We start from the raw sequence: 16,756 nt of genomic DNA, 5'->3' as shown, positions 1-16,756 counted from the left end.
AACTTTATGAAGAAATTACACCTGAAATAAAGATGCATTGTACCGTGCATTATGCTCCAACGCTGTAAGCTTATCTTACGATCAAAACATGCATGTAAGTTATTCTTAATTCAAAGTGTAAAATATATTGGGCATGGCACCGTTCGAGGGATGGAATCAGAAAGCAGATGCTTATCTTTATAATATTTTATAATATGTAATCTGCTATAATTCAGTATCAACATGTCTGCACTCTGCAGCCGCACAGAGTCACACAAAAGTGTTCAAGTTGTACTACTGCTAACATCCGGGTGTCATGGATTATTTTTTCTTTTTGTTATCTTTCTTTGCTTTTTTTTTTTGCTTCCATTAAAAATATCCACGCATGTATTGGCTTGGAGGAATCATGTGCTTGAATATTCGCTTTTGCTATTTTTTTAAAACAAAATGAGAGGAGGATATTCGTTTAGCCATGAAAAAGATCTGAATTAGCATATGCATGACAGTTCTGTCTTTGCATATCCCCACAAAACATTGCTATCACCAGCAATGCAAACTGGTTTTCAATCATAGATGTAGATGATGACCTATATATCTAACTGGCTTATATAGTTATATTGCAGTGTTTTCATGTGAGACTTTCCTCTTATTTTTCATTAAAAACAAACGAATTTCTAGCTCTTCCTACCTCCCTTTTCTTGAAAATTAAGCATGCAGTAATAAAATATTCCTGTCAATAAAACTGACCATTAATTTTTCTCGAACACGTATAAGCTTTGCACATCAATGTAGTAGCAGCGGATCGTTAATTAATTAGCATGTAATGGTGTTTTGCTGTCTTGGTTATTAACTAAATTTGACATGGATCTACATTGCTGGCACCCAATTAGCCCAACATGATGTTAATTAATTAGCTGGATCTTCTACGTGCGCAGTTGACATGGTAAAAGTGCACCACTTGCTATATTTTGTTGAAGGGTTAATCGTGACGTACTCACTCCGCTTTTTCTTATTTGATGATATTGTTTTTTATATATTCATGCTTGATCATTCGTTTTATTCAAAATTTTTACATAATTATAATTTTATCTATTATTAAAGACACTTTAAATATATCTTTTAGTTTTGTATATCCGTATAAAATTTTTAAATAAGACAAATATTTATACATAGATCCAAAAGTCAACGACATCAAATAAAATAACGAAGAGAAGAGAGTACATACGTATTGTATGTATGCCATTTTGAAAGTGCCCAATCTTTTACTGCAGTTTTATTGGTAGTAACATAGAACTAAACAGGTCATAAAACAAGAGAGGGTACATACCAGGTCAGGGATTTTACTTTAGTTAAATGCATGGCAATGTGAATACGTGTGTTGGCAACTAGTACCCTGATTTATGGACTAAGTTACACCAAAGTAAACAGTGCAATCAACATGGCATAATTAAGTAACATGGATAAAACCAATTATTATTGCCGACAGTAATGCAATGACTTTGTCAAGATCTCATGCTGTCAAATGTGCACCGTACCGTAGTATCGTCAAAATAAAAGGTAGATCATGCACCGTGAGATAGGTATTAAGTATTAACAATTAACTAGCACTAGGATGCATATCTATCTCTACAATAAAGGTTCCTTTATCAAGAGAAATGATAAATTATATAAAAATTATTGCCTTTTAAGGAGCCCTAATTACTCCATTCACACGAGCCAACACTGATGTTGATTCCTTTTCACCATAATAAACCACCACATAAAAACAAGGCAATCATTCTAAACCTTAAAAAACACTCTAAAGCTTTGTCGAAAAAACCATTTTAAAGCTATAAACATTGTGAAAAGAACACATGGTTGCCGTTCTGGCATTCTTTTGAACTGTTATAAAAAATTTATATCATCATTCCATAATTACACAACTAGGAAAAATATACATACGAGAAACTTACGTGATGGCAATCACATCTTCTCAGGCTAACCGGTTGGTAGTACAAGTGTACAACCGCACAAGCAACACAATATGCCACACAGTTGTTGCCACATGCCATCTTTGCCTCACTGTATGTTTCACCCCTCATTGGATTGGGCCGTTTCTCAGAACCATCCTTCCTGCATCCTCAAAAAAAAAAAAAAGGAACCAACAAAAAATAGAACAAAACAAAAGGGAGAAAAGAAAAATTCAATTTTTTTAGTGGAAAAATTCAATATGAAGAGTGAAGCTCACCACTTCACCCTATAGCAGAGCAGCAAACAAGCAATAGACAATACAGTGTTATGATTAGGCATTAGTTATGACTACGAATTTCGAAAGAAGGCATAGGTCTTGTTTAGTTCTAAAAGTTTTCGTCCAAAAACATCACATCGTATTTTTAGACACCTAAATAAAACGTTAAACATAGATAAAATAAAAAACTAATTGCACACCTATGGGAAAAATCGTGAGACGAATCTTTTAAGCCTTATTAGTCCACGATTAGCCATAAGTGCTACAATAACCTACATGTGCTAATGATAGATTAATTAGGCTCAAAAGATTCGTCTCGCGGTTTACATGCTAGCTGTGAAATTCATTCTTTTATTCGTGTCTAAAACCTCTTCCGATATCCGGTCAAACGTTTGACGTGACATCCAAAATTTTTTCTTTTCACCAGCTAAACACCCCCATAGGTTAGTCCAAATTAACGTACTATATCTATTCCAAAATATTTGTCTTTATAGAATCCAAAATTTCTCCCAAAACACTCATAGTATTACTTGTCATAATAATCTCTCGTTCAAATTCTCCCTGTTGATTCACTAAGTCCTAATCATACAATATTTAATCAGTATTATTATAGTCTTTTCTTCTCAAATTTTAGTATAAGCTAAACAATCTAAAAAGACAAGAATTGTGTGCCGGAGCGAGTAACGCCGGAGGGAGTAATAGAAAAAGTGTATGTCCACATTTATACTATGAAGTACTCCTCACATTTTATATATGTTTTAAGATGTTTAGTGTCATTCTATAATCATCAATGAATAAGTTTTATATATGTGTCTAGATTCATTGTCAATCATATAAAAATTACTTATTTGTTTCATATTATAAGATTTTCTGTATTTATCTAAATTCATCCGTATATCCATGTATATATTTTATTATGTGTCTAAATTTATTATCATATAAATAAATCTAGAAAATATTAAAAATTTTATAATATGGAACTTAGGAATAATAGTGAGCAAATCACAATGCTAAATTGTTATATTTTGGAACTGACTGAGCCCAAAAACAAAAAGAAAAGGAAAAGCACACGAGACGCGCAGTCGCGTCTCACCTCCGATTTGGCGCACGTTGGCCAAAGGGCGCGTTCGCGTCATCGTCTCCGCCTCCGATCGCCGCCCTTAAATACGACCCCATCCCCGCCGCCATCCCCGTCCGTCCTTGTCCCCAAGAACGCCCCCCCGTGCTCGCTCCTCGCCTCGCCTACGCTAGGCTGCCACAACCAGCACAACCTGCGGAGAGGACGGGGGTTCTTCTTCGTTGTTCTTGTCGTCGGCGATGGGGAGGGCGCCGTGCTGCGAGAAGGAGGGGCTGAGGAGGGGGGCGTGGAGCCCCGAGGAGGACGACCGCCTCGTCGCCTACATCCGCCGCCACGGCCACCCCAACTGGCGCGCGCTCCCCAAGCAGGCCGGTCAGTCACTCACTCCGCCGCCGTCGCCGCCGTTCTTGGGCCCGGCCGGGGTTTTTGCGTTTGCGCCTTTGGTTCCCGGGGCGCTGACGAGGTCGATGCCTCTTGCAGGGTTGCTCCGGTGCGGGAAGAGCTGCCGGCTCCGGTGGATCAACTACCTCCGCCCCGACATCAAGCGCGGCAACTTCACCGCCGACGAGGAGGCCCTCATCGTCAGCCTCCACCACTCTCTCGGCAACAGGTTCAAATCCAACCCTTTTTTTCCCACTCTTTTTTTATTCTTTTTCGATATTTTCAGGTTAAAAATCTTTTTCGATATTCTCTTCGTTAAGATTTTGTCTTGATATCCATTTCTTTGAAGATTTTGTGTTCAACCATTGTGATTGAGTTCTAGGAACAGTTGTAATATTTGTAAAGAAAATTAAATAAAGGTAATGGTTTGATAAAAAAAATTATGGATAGATCAACAGTGGTTCAGATGGATACAGAAAAGATGCATCAGCTTTTTAAGCTTTCAGGTACAGTTTATCATTGATTGGCGGCTATAGCCACCTCGAAACAATTAACTTTTTATACCCCAAAGAAGACAAAAGCTTGTGTGATTAGTTTAATCCCCCACCATTTGCAAATAACCAAATCCCAGGGCTTCAAAGTCCTGCAGATTCCATCTCATTTGGCCTTTCATGGCTGCCAATAGTGGCTGCTTGCTGCTGATGCTGATGCAAATCCTGCATTTGATATGGCTGGCTGCTCTGCTCTGCTTGCTGCTGCTGCTGCTGTAGCATCACCACTTGCTCAAGCTGGACCACTCTACAAACTGTTTCATCTCAGTGGCTACTTGTTGCATGATAACTGTAGTGTCCACTGCCCAAAGCCATCATCTTCCATGATCCTTAATTTGATACTAGTACTAGTTTAATTGCACATGAGTGGCCTGGCCCAGTTGCTGAATTCATTGCCAACCTTGAACCTTGGTTATTAGTTAATTATGTAATGGCAAAGAGGAGGAGAAGTTGTGTTCTCAAATCTATCTGTAGTGTCGCATTTGGAATCAAATCTCTTGCAGTATCAGAAATCTTGACTTGTTTAATAGTTTGAAACAAAAACTTGTCTCTTTTTTTTTTAGTTGATTCATGTGACATGATCTGGGTTACATCAATCAATGCTGCTGATGTTGTTCTTGGTGCTCATGGAGTTTGTCCTTTGTTGGCAACAGGTGGTCGGCCATCGCCGCCCAGCTGCCCGGTCGCACTGACAACGAGATCAAGAACGTCTGGCACACTCACCTCAAGAAGAGGCTGGACGACGAACGGAAGGCGACGGCCACGCCCACCGGCGCCGGTGGTCGCCGGCAGCAGACGCGCAAGCAGCCCAAGGCAGCTAAGAAGAGCGCCGCCGCGAAGCGCGAGACGACGACGCCGTCGCCGGTGCGGTCGAGCAGCGTCGACACCAGCAGCGGCGTGACGTGCTCCACCGTGACCGAGTCGGCCGCCGCGGTGTCGTCGTCGCCGTCGCCATCGTCGGCCCACAGCCAGCAACAGCAGCATCACGTCGCTGTCAAGGAGGAGAGCTTCAGCTCGGCCGAGCTCCCGGTGCCCACGACGGACCTCGCCGGCATGGACGAGAGCTTCTGGTCGTCCACGGACGTGACGGGCATGATGGACCTCGGCGACATGGACGAGGAGCTGGGCCTCGCCGGCTCGTCGTCGTCGGCGAGGAGCGAGGACATGGAGTTCTGGCTCAAGATGCTCCTCGAGTCCGGCGACATGAGGGATTTGGACGTCTTGTGATCACTCCAAAATTAAGCTTAATTAACTACCCGGAAAAACTAATAGCACCTCTTCTCCCTCTCTCTCTTTTTTTCCTTTTTTTTCTCTTTTTTTTTCCCAGTTTCCAGCGAGAAAATGATGGGAAATTATTCAGGTGGTTTCACCTTTTAGAAAAAAAAGGATACTGGTAGAAACATTTCTTTGGTTCGTTGTCTGGCTGCAGAATTAGATCCAGTGCTTCTGTGCTCTGTACTTAATTACCCTCGAAATGAGATGGTTAATGTTATTACCCATGCTTAATTAATTACGGCTCCAAATTAACTGTAATGTCAGATCATGTCCCGGTATATGGTTGGTGTGTTATGCTTATTTTCTAAAAATATGTTACCAATTGTTGTCATTGTTCTTGGGACTTGGGAGGAAAATAATATATATTATCGTTTGCAAATTTAATTACAATGAAGCCCTTTACAAAATGCCACAACATCCAAACATTGCAGACGCAGCATCAAGAAAACTAAATCTCAAACGGCTATAGAAACGGTTCACTTATTGCCGTAATCAACAACAAATGGCAAACATTTCACAGCACATGACAAGGAAAAAGTTGTGGTAAGCCTACTATAACTCCAGGATGTCCCAAATATATATAAAAAATTCAATAATGGTTGCAGCAAACATGAGGTTATTGTTTGGCTATTTCACCAAAAAACCAAACAACATATTTATAAATAAAAGTTTTGTATACGTATTCTTAGTGATATAAAACCAAATGCTAAAAAATAAAAACTATAATAAACAACCATAAAATCAACTCCACATTTAAAGTTAAAATTCAAATTTTGGATTATAACCATAAACAAAAAGATGAGGGTGATGGTCAATGGTTGCAGCAAACATGATCTGTGTGGTAAAAGAATTCAATGGTTGCAGCAAACATGTTCCAGGGTATGTTCAGTTTAGAGGAATTTCTCGGTAATTTTAGAAGAATTGGCTTGCTTCCTATAAAAACCCTATAATATTCATGCATTCCGAAGATGCCCGTAGCCTTTTCCCACACTCTCCTATCAAAGAGAGTGGAAGAAATAGCCCAAATTATTGAAGCTACGTCAAGACAATTGTTTTGTAAATTATGGATAGGGATTTAGCAATAGACTAAGAATTAGTATTCTCCATCTAGATTTTTGTTATCTTTATGTGTTAGTTTATCTATCATCACAATGTCTAATGTTGTAGGTTGAGTGCTGACCCTTCGTAGAATTGTAGTAACTTGTGGCTGGAAGATTCAGACTAAATCACACCTCTTACGAACTGATCTAAGCTTAGTCAGTAAGAGTATAAATATAGAACATGCACTTGCTGCTAATTTTCAGAAATTAAGCTCAAAGCTCAATCACCATCAGAACGTACAGTGAGGTATCACCATCAGCTCAATCAAAATGTATGAACATTTCAAATGTTAGACTTGAACTCAAGATTCAACCAAATGATGATCAAATGGTATATACAAAATGTCAATGGCTGAGCAAATTTATTTTTTAACAGATCAACTATGGTTAACTAGTTCCCCGGAAAAAAAAAATGGTCAACTAGTTACACTGGATTCTTGGTTCACACAGTTTCAGTCAAATGATCTAGCCAAGCATCACTACATATCACTATGTATGGGTTCACAATAAGGTGAATAAAATGTGAAGGTGACATCAGGTGAAATAAATGACATTTGCTTTTGTGTTCATTGCTAAAGTCAGAGAAGAATTGGTCATGTTTTTCTCTAGATAATTATGTTTAACTACAACTTTTAGATAGAAGTAAATTAAGCTGTCCTTCAACCATACCCAATAGCTAATTCACATCTTTCATACATCTTTTGGGCTAAGCAGCTACGCTAATTAACCTTAGGTCAGCTGACGCTGTCACTGATGACCCTTCACTAATCTCTTTGGACGAACACGCAAAGCTAAGCTAACCATGCACATGAATTGGCAGCTGTAGAAGATTATGTGAAAACACAACGTCGCCGTGTCATCGGAGAGATTAGGAAAAACATTTCCTTCAAAAAGGAAAAGGAGATTAGAAAAACTAATGTGAAGCCGTGATGCAGATCAAATCATGTTCAACATTCAGATTTCCAAGCATATTTGACCGGCCAAGCTGCTGGCATAAGTGTCTCATGCTCCAGTGGATTTGGTTCAGTCAAAGAAAAGATCAAGCAAGTAACCAGTAGTAAACTACAACATAACTAAAAGGATAAAAAATTTAATGACCAATTTGCAGGATTATATGACAATAACACGGCTCACCCTATTCTGAACTCTCGATGCCAAACATTTTTCTTTTATCTCCGTGATTAAATGAAGCAATTCTCTAAGATAACGAAAATATTCTATCATTTGCCTCAAAAGAAGCTATAGTCACGCACTACAGACATTTTGTCTCGAAACCTATCTGAACAAAATCTACCAAAGCATAATGAGATGACACATTAAAGAACCACCAACAACAAGATACAGAGCAATCCTTCCAAAATTGACGAATAATTATGTCAAGGATCTAACCTAACAGATTTAATTATGATCTTGTAGCTGTGTACACAATCAAATCCATGATGAACTAAAGTAGACAACTCAATCCTCCTTCCCCATTTCTGTCACACAAGTCTGGATGCAGGACCCAGAAAAGACAGGCAGGTCAGCTATAATACCATGATTTTGCCAATTTTTGGCAAAAGCAAGAAAGGAACTGGAATGGTCTACCAAGGTAGCTGTTGAACAAGGCAAAGTCAGCACCACCAAAGCCATGCAATGGATGCATTGCAAAGGTGCAGAATTGGAGCAGAACAGCACGAATGTGCAGTGTGCAGCTGGAGCTGAACAATCAGCATAGCAGTCGGCCACTGCAGGCAGCTCAGCTGCTCTGTGCCAAATTAGTGTGGCGGCTGCTGTGGACTGTAGGGGTGGAGGCGGCAAAGAACGGATTGGACTGCTGCTCTGCTCCTTTGGCAATTGGCACGGTCAAATTGGTGGTAAATGTTTACGGGGTGATTGTTTGTCTTTTACATGAAAAAACTAAGCAACATATTTACAAACAAAAAATAACTTATAAATATATACAGAGTCCTCCCAAAATAACGCTACAGCGATTCTTTGCATGGAGTCTTTTTTTTGGGGGTGGAGGTAGATGGGCTGGTAGGGAGAAAGATGGGACAAAATAGTGTTGGGATTGTAGGAACCAAGGAACAGTGCATTGTTAAAAGGAGACTTCATGTCCAAATTGTCTAGTAGTAAATTTCTTACCCATTTTTAAGTCAAAGAAATGAAAGTTTTCCATATAATTTATAGTGGAGAAGAATTTGAAGTAGAATTGAACTCGGTGTATGTAACTCTTGGCTTTTGATTTAATACATACAATGATTGCAAGAAATGTTAGAAATAGAATCAGATTTAGTGTACAACTCTTGCTTTTTAATATAAATGCAACATACCGGTGTGAGGCTACCACACACCGTACATACTGCCCTAAGTCTCTCACCTCTATCCTTTTGCTTCTGCTTATACTTTAGATTTTTAACCTTAAATTTAAAGTTAATTTTGGTCTTTTTCACTATAGTTTATTTCCCAATCTTAACTTTTAGACCGCTAACAATACATATATAAAAGTTTTATCTACAAAGTATTTTTCGTTTGTAAATATGTCATTTGGAATTTTCCAAACATCTACCTCCTCTACCTCGTCATTTGTAAATATGTCATTTGGAATTTTCCAAATTTGTAAATATGTCATTTGAATAAATTTGAATAAAATTTATTCAAATTCACGCCAACCATAAATGGTGGTTTAGCAATATGTGTTATCTGTCTTTAAAGTCTTTAAGTAGTCTTCTTATCTTTAGTACAACTGTGATTTTGTAATTCATAAATGTTCATCGTGGTAAAATCCAGTTTGATTTTCATTGTAAAAAACATGATCAAACTATAGTCATATTAGATCTACCAATCCACCACAATCTAATGGCGAAGGTGTTTTTCTTTTCTTATTATAAATAAACCGTTTTGCCAAACTTATGGTGGCATATTTTTATTCGATTTCAGGCGCTTTTCTCTCTGTGATTGATATTGTTAGATCTATGCATGCTCTCTCTTCTATCTCCTCACTTGCAGACAGGTAAACAATTACTTTTAATTATAATTGTCTTATATAACTAGATGATGCCCCTTACTTTGCTATGGGATATATGTATGGATATATGTTGAATATTATAGAAATACGGATATATGTTAAACTATGACAAAAATAATATCAGGTGATGATTTGGCGTGCTTAGACATATGTTGAATTCAACTTTGAATTATAAATTTGTGGTATGTTTGTATGTGTTTAAAAATTGCTAGGGGCTAGTGGGTGATGACATGGCATATTTGCATCTGAAGCTTTAGGAATACTTAATTGCTAGTGGGCATGAAAGTTTAGATGTGTTTCAAAAAAAATTAGTGTGATTAGTGAAAGTTTAGATGTGTTTCAAAAAAATTATAAGGCAAAATTTGAATTTTTAATCTCAAATTTGATATTGATTTTAAGATTTGTTTTTATTATAATTTATTTACTAACCTTAGATTCACGAATAACCAACCTTGAGACATTGGTGTCACCGTGCACCGTCGGTCAAACCCATGGTGCTCGTATGATGGATATAAATGAACAGCTGTGATCAGGGTTCACATTTTGGGCGAAAACCATATAAGTTTTATGGTTTCGACGGAAGACGACAGCACATCCCGAGTGAAAATTTTCAATGTTTTTTACGAACTCAAATTCAAAATAGTAAAATTGAACCAGAAGTTTGTCCAAATTTGGTGAAAAATATCATACCACTAGGGATCAGGATCTAGCACTCAAATCGGAATCGGAAAGGTAAACCTTGACCATTGCGCACAAAATCAGGCGATAAATCACTGCCACGACCGACCAACGCAACATGTACGCATGGTTGTCAAGTCGTAAAGTCGAGTCGAGGTACGCCTTGAACGACTTGATCGACTAATCAACGACTAGTCGTCAACTTGTCCATGACTAGTTTGTTGACTTGTTGTGCCAAAAATCAAGGATGAACTATATAGTCTATACTACTATTATACTATTTTTAGTATTTTATATAGTATAAACTATGTCTTCTAATGCACTAAGCAAGACAAGTGATTTGAGAGAAGAGTAAGCGAAGGAGATGGAAGAGGATGAGAGCAAGAGGAAAAAGGAGGAGGTTGGCTTTTGGTCGTGTGGGTTAAACGATTTTCCGATTAATCACCGACTAATCGCGATTAATCGTGCAACCTAACCATGCACGTACGTCGCCGACGTATCCGTAGCAGACGAAAGTTCAACCATCAGCATAGCAAAAGCTGGTGCGGGCTCACAAACTGACAAACCCAAAAGCCCAAAGCCCAAGCCCGATGCAGCAGTAACGGGGTAATGTAGTATGCTAAATTACGGGGGCAATCACATGTCAAATGGTTCAATGTTTTCAGCAAATGTCCTGTGAATCACCAGGCAAAAAAGGAGCTACAAATCCTCAATACACACTGGAGAAAAAACCAGCAACGGCGTCTGCACCACGATGTGCGGCGGTCGAGATAAACAGTTTCTATGTAAATGGAGCTTAAGGTCTCTTTTATTCAAAAAACACGGTGGGGTAGCAATCGCTCTCTGGCCCTCTGGATATTGCTTAGTAAATTTAGTTGAGGCACGAGTAGGCAAGCGTCTTCTCCTCAGACAGCTCCTGGGCGGTGGCGTCCATCTTCTTCCTTGAGAACTCGTCGATCGGGAGACCTGAAACAAATGATGGATCGTCAGGCATTTGTAAAATGTCACAATATAAGCGGCGCAATATTCTTATATATTGGCAGAGTAATATGTAGACAGAAAAGGAGCAAGCATACCCTGAACAATTGTCCATTCACCGCCACTGCATGTTACCGGGAACGAGTAGATCAGACCAGCAGGCACACCATACGAACCATCAGAGTACACACCCATGGAGACATATGTTCCCTGCAGCGAAAAGTTGAACGTGGTGATCAATAATCAGGACCAAGTGAGGGGAAACGTAGGTAAAATTTAGAGAAGACATGGAGTGTCAGAAGGCCTAACTGACCTCAGGAGTGCCAAGAACCCAGTCACGAATGTGGTCACATGCAGAGCTGGCAGCAGAGAGGGCACTGGATTGCTTCCTTGCCTTGATGATGGCAGCACCACGCTGCTGGACGGTAGAGATGAATTCTGTATTGAGCCTGTTTGAGAGACACCATTAAATCCCATATGCAAGGAAAATATCAACAAGAATGAAATAGACATTTTTAAATGCAGCCTTTCTGATTTACCACTCATCATCAGCAACAAGTTCACGGACAGGCTTCTCTCCACTGGGAGTCTTCACAGTGGCGTGGTTAACATCAGGGTACTGAGTGGATGAGTGGTTGCCCCAGATGATTGCATTTCTCACATCAGTAACTTGGACATTAAGCTTCTCCGCAATCTGGCCAAGTGCCCTGTTGTGATCAAGGCGGGTGAGGCAAGTAATGTTCTTCTCTGGGATGGATGGAGCGAATTCTTTTAAGATGAGAGCATTTGTGTTTGCTGGATTGGCAACAACCAGAACCTGAAAACGAAAAGGTAAGCTGATCATTGTAAGTCGCTAATTAGAAATTTCAAAACGGACAAAGTTCACATGAATTAGCATGCAACTTGAAAATAATTGAATCTGAAATGATCATTTTAGTTCAAATTCTGTCAAGCATTCAAGGTGCTTAGTAATGCATAATCAAATAGAAAAAGAATGTAGTGATCAATCTCATAAACTAAAAGAATGGAGTGATCAATCTCATAAACTAAAGTGATAATAAGACTAAATTATTATGCCTATAGCATTACATATAATTGCCACTCAAGGTGAGCGCCGCAACTTGACAGTAATTGCCGTAAAAATGCAAAGTACATTTTTATAGAAACATTTCCATACCTTGCAGCTGGGTGCTGCATGAGCCTCAAGAGCAGAAGCTTGGGATTTGTAGATGGATACATTTTTTGACATAACATCCTTCCTCTCCATTCCATCCTTCCTGGGGAACCCACCAACCATAACCGCAACACTCACGCCAGTGCAGGCCTCCACAACATCAGTCGTTGCAACAATACCTACAATACCATCAGAGAAGTTTAAAAATCAGCAAGGATTATTACAGTTAAAAAAATGAGTTTAAGTTAACCAAATTACCCTTCAGAAGAGGAAATGCAGCATCAAGCAACTCCATCTTAACGCCATTAAGAGCTTCAGCAGCCGGTGGAATGTCAAGCATGTGTAGAATAACAGGCTGGTCAGCACCCAACATCACACCCCTAGCGATCATGGGGACAAGAGCATATCCAATTTGTCCTGCCGAATAAAAGAATGAATTAGCTCATTCAACTTGGTAAAGAGTTAACACTACACAAAGGAAAGGTTGTAATCTTCAAATGCCTCTTGGTGTAAATTTCTCAAGACATACATACATTTCATATGAAGTACAAAATGACGTGTGAGATTTCAAATACTGCTACAGTCCCATTGAGTATTAAAAAAGTACATTTGTTTTCACTCTGATTACCATATCAACTATTCTCATCATTCATCAAAGCACCTAAAAGGGAGCAATACTCCCCTCTTCAAGGCTTCACCTAATCCAACCCAGCTAAAAGTGAGATTCTGAGTGTACTAACTAACAAACATTTCCATTTCCCATGCCCCAACTCCTAACTGAAGAGCAAAGTACCCTTTTCCATGTGCAAGTGGACCTCACACCACATTAAATATATAATGTATTTACACCTTCAGTGGGAATCCTTGTAAGTTCAAATACTTTCATGGGGCCTTTCAAGAAGCCTTTATGAAGTGCACATGACATCAGATTGAACTAACTAATTCAATTAATTACCAACTGGGTTCCCATCTGACATATCCATACATCAGAAAATGAAGATTGTCATAACTATGAAGGCAAACTAGTTGAGTTTTACAAGGCATACAGTTTATAGTTTTCAGCTTTCAAAAGAAAGAACACTATGTTGTAGCAATTTGACAATTCTAACTACGGATCACAGTGGACATGAGATTAGAATGAGATTAAAAAACAAAAAAATCATTTATATCTTTGTTTAAGAATCCAAGCTTTTACAGAACAATTTGGTGCTTGGTAGCTTATTAAGCATGTGCATGGAATTTAATTTTTTAATTTCAAATGTCAAGATACCATCCAAATCCCAAATGGAGTATGATGGAATTCTGCATTAAAGTTCATTCTCACTATATGAGTGCTAGATAAATTCTATGGATTACCATTGAATCGATGGTTAAGGCCTGCCAGAACTTGGCCAAATACAACCAATTCGAAACAATTGGGTATGAGAAACTTTTTGCAGCAAATTGATGGGACACACTCTGAGCTAAACTAGATTACATGCTCCCATTTACTTCGATCATTGCACATATTTTTGAACCAAACTCACACATGTGACTAGCTCCCATCATTTAATTTGATGAACCCTACTAAACCCTTTTAAGCAACTATAAGACGACCTGCAACTATGAATCCATAAATGAATAAAAAAAAACAATGCATTTCTTTGGTGGAACACCAGGATCCATTTCAAATCACTGAAACCCCTACACTCGCTGTCCAAAAAATAACAATTCCTGGCTACAAACCTAGACGTAGGCTATGTCCAGATTCGTAGCTAGGAATCATTTCCAGCACAGACCAAAGCAATACACATGGATCTCAACTGGTCCTGTAAAGTTCCCAAAAACTTTTTCCAAAAACATCACATCAAATCTTTGGACACCTAAATAAAGCATTAGATATACATGAACACTGAAACTAATTACACAGTTATGGGAAAATCGTGGGACGAATCTTTTAAGCCTAATTAGGACGTGATTAGCCATAAGTGCTACAGTAACCAACATGTGCTAATGACGGGTTAATTAGACTCAAAAGATTGTCTCGTGGTTTCTGGATGAAATATGAAATTTGTTTTGTAATTAGACTACGTTTAATACTTCAAATATGTGTCCAAAAATTCGATGTGATGTTTTTGCAAAAAGTTTTTGTAAACTGAAAAAGGCCTAAACCCCAGTAAAACCCATGCACAGACTACCACCGAAGCTCGGGCCGACACTACCACGAACTAAGCCTATCGAACGCAATCAGTCCCCTAAATCCAGATCAAGCGACAGCAACCAGATCTAAGCACTAATAATCCTCACATAGCCCACTAGATGAGCTTATCCAGTCTCACGAGCCTCAAAACTTTCACCGAACCAACACATGTAGCCGAGAACCACACCTCCCCCACCAGATCAACCGCCACACAAACGAGATCTAGCTCTCTACCACAGCACGCTCGTGAAAACCCCCCACCAGATCGGCGGATCTACACCCCCAGATCAGCACGCACCCCGCCGCACGAGATCGCCTCGTGAAACCACACGGACGAGAGAGAGGAGAGGGGGAGCTAGCGAGCTCGACGGCGCGCGTACCTGCGGCCCCGGTGACGAGCACGCGGACCGGCTCCTTGGCCATCGGGAGCGGGAGCGCGAGGGGGGCTTCGAGAAGGTTCTGGAAGCAGCGGAGAGAGAGTGTGTATGCGAGTGGAGGCGACGACTCGAGTGCTGTGGGGATCGCGAGAATGGGTGGCCGTTATTTAACCCCGCAGGCGACGGGCCTCCCGGAGTCCGTTGCACTCCCGATTCCCACGTGGGAGTTCCCCACCCGCTAATCACTGACAGTGGGCCCTGTCACTGGTGGGTCCACCGTGTCGGTGAGCAGGTGTACGGTTGGTGGGGCGCGACACCGTGGGCGCTGGCCCACGGCTTCCACCGGCGATGGGATCTGGAAAGGTAGGCCGCAACGGAGACTCTACCGTTCTGGCAGGTGGGGTCCACACTGTGGGGACAGGCTGTCAGTGGCTGGGAGGAAACACGAGATGGTTCACATCGACATATATGATTATATATTAAAAGTATTAATTGTTGTTCAATTATAAAACAAATTTGCTGAAAACCTTAGTCTAATTAATCATGTCTACTATAGCACTTATGGCTAATCATATACTAATTAGATTTGAAAGATTCGTCTCACGACTTTCCTTATAACTGTATAATTAGTTTTAATGTTTAGATATATTTAATGCTTTATTAAGTGTCCAAAAATTCGATATAATATTTTAAAAAAAGTTTTTGGGAACTAAACAGAGCTTTATTTTGTGTTTTTTGTTTCTTGTTTGAACTTTCATATACTATATATATACTCCTTCGTTTAAGACATCACATGTTTATATCAATCCTTTCATATATCTATATTTTATATATTTATTTAGATTTTTTTCATGTATATATAAATCGCTATGATATGAAACGAGTAAAATAATAAAGTATTGCGAAATAATTCAAAGCGGTGACGGTGATGCCGTGTGGGGGAAGATGCGGCGTTGGGAACATTGGCGTGGAGAAGATGCCACTCGCTGCTTCCCTTTGCGTGATGGCGATTATGACAACCACCCTTGGCGTTTGGGATGTGCTTTTGTTTTGGTTATCGGAAAAGAAAAATCTGTAGACCTTATCTAAAGTGCTGAGAATAACATGTCATTAGGAAAAAAAAATCTTCCACTTGATTATGTAAAATCGTTCGTGTTGTTAGAATATCATTGATGGGTGTGCAAATAAGTAAAGCATTAAAGTGTGCAGGACTAAATAAATATTATCTTTTCGCATCTGTTTATATTTATAAGCCAAAATTTAAATTTTCAATATTAAATATGGTGTTGATTTTGGGGGTTTTTTCATCATTGTTTTATTTCTTTAGCCTTGTGTTTAGCTCGCTTAGAACCCGTATCTTTTCCTTCCAAGTTGTTCGAAATCTGCAAAATAAGTCACATATGTCTTTCTGTCCGAGTCTGATTTGGACCCTAGAGCTTGTAATTGCGTTTTGTTTGGGTGGTCCATTTTATGGATGACCTCCCATATCATTCAACTTACAAATAGCTAGACAACATCATAGTTACGGTTTCAGTTTTTCTTATATTATTCTGCCCGTTTGTAATTTCACCGCTATATCAGTTTGTGGAACCCAACTTCGTGTGCTTAATTATTAATCTATAATTTAGACTGTTTTCATTCTTTTTATAAATTTCTTTGATTGTTTGCAGGACCAGTTGGTAAGGTCAATTACATGGAATTGTGTTCGATAACAGATAACATGTGAGTGTAAATTGACGATCGGCTAATCAAAATGTGAATCTTTGTCA

At 39.4% G+C, this 16,756-nt stretch overlaps 2 protein-coding genes across 2 annotated transcripts; one reads left to right on the top strand and one right to left on the bottom strand.

Annotated features, from left to right (window-relative positions):
• Positions 1-3,523: 3,523 nt before the first annotated feature.
• Positions 3,524-5,760, top strand: LOC102703643 (transcription factor MYB4-like). The gene is made up of 3 exons (XM_006664752.2): positions 3,524-3,656; positions 3,765-3,894; positions 4,870-5,760. The coding sequence occupies exons 1-3, from the start codon at positions 3,524-3,526 to the stop codon at positions 5,441-5,443; spliced, it is 837 nt and encodes a 278-aa protein (XP_006664815.1). The 3' UTR covers positions 5,444-5,760.
• A 5,160-nt stretch (positions 5,761-10,920) lies between these two features.
• Positions 10,921-15,121, bottom strand: LOC102703924 (malate dehydrogenase, cytoplasmic). The gene is made up of 7 exons (XM_006664753.3): positions 14,991-15,121; positions 12,690-12,848; positions 12,435-12,610; positions 11,797-12,074; positions 11,571-11,706; positions 11,356-11,467; positions 10,921-11,245 (listed from the first exon to the last, which is right to left on the bottom strand). Exons 1-7 carry the CDS (start codon positions 15,031-15,033, stop codon positions 11,151-11,153), a joined length of 999 nt encoding a protein of 332 aa, XP_006664816.1. The 5' UTR covers positions 15,034-15,121; the 3' UTR covers positions 10,921-11,150.
• Positions 15,122-16,756: the final 1,635 nt, after the last annotated feature.

This window comes from Oryza brachyantha, chromosome 10 (genome assembly GCF_000231095.2).
Source record: "Oryza brachyantha chromosome 10, ObraRS2, whole genome shotgun sequence".
In the NCBI taxonomy this organism is placed as follows: Eukaryota; Viridiplantae; Streptophyta; class Magnoliopsida; order Poales; family Poaceae; genus Oryza; species Oryza brachyantha.
Note: the sequence above shows the minus strand (reverse complement) of the source record. Positions and strands in the feature narration are given on the sequence as shown.

Bases quoted from the DNA above. Each gene is read 5' to 3' on its own strand.
- LOC102703643 (XM_006664752.2), top strand. From the start codon at position 3,524: ATGGGGAGGGCGCCGTGCTGCGAGAAGGAGGGGCTGAGGAGGGGGGCG. The intron at 3,657-3,764 runs GTCAGTCACTCA...TGCCTCTTGCAG, and splicing joins CGCGCTCCCCAAGCAGGCCG to GGTTGCTCCGGTGCGGGAAG. The intron at 3,895-4,869 runs GTTCAAATCCAA...TGTTGGCAACAG, and splicing joins CACCACTCTCTCGGCAACAG to GTGGTCGGCCATCGCCGCCC.
- LOC102703924 (XM_006664753.3), bottom strand. From the start codon at position 15,033: ATGGCCAAGGAGCCGGTCCGCGTGCTCGTCACCGGGGCCGCAG. The intron at 12,611-12,689 runs GTAATTTGGTTA...ATGGTATTGTAG, and splicing joins TGCATTTCCTCTTCTGAAGG to GTATTGTTGCAACGACTGAT. The intron at 12,075-12,434 runs GTATGGAAATGT...TTTCGTTTTCAG, and splicing joins ATGCAGCACCCAGCTGCAAG to GTTCTGGTTGTTGCCAATCC.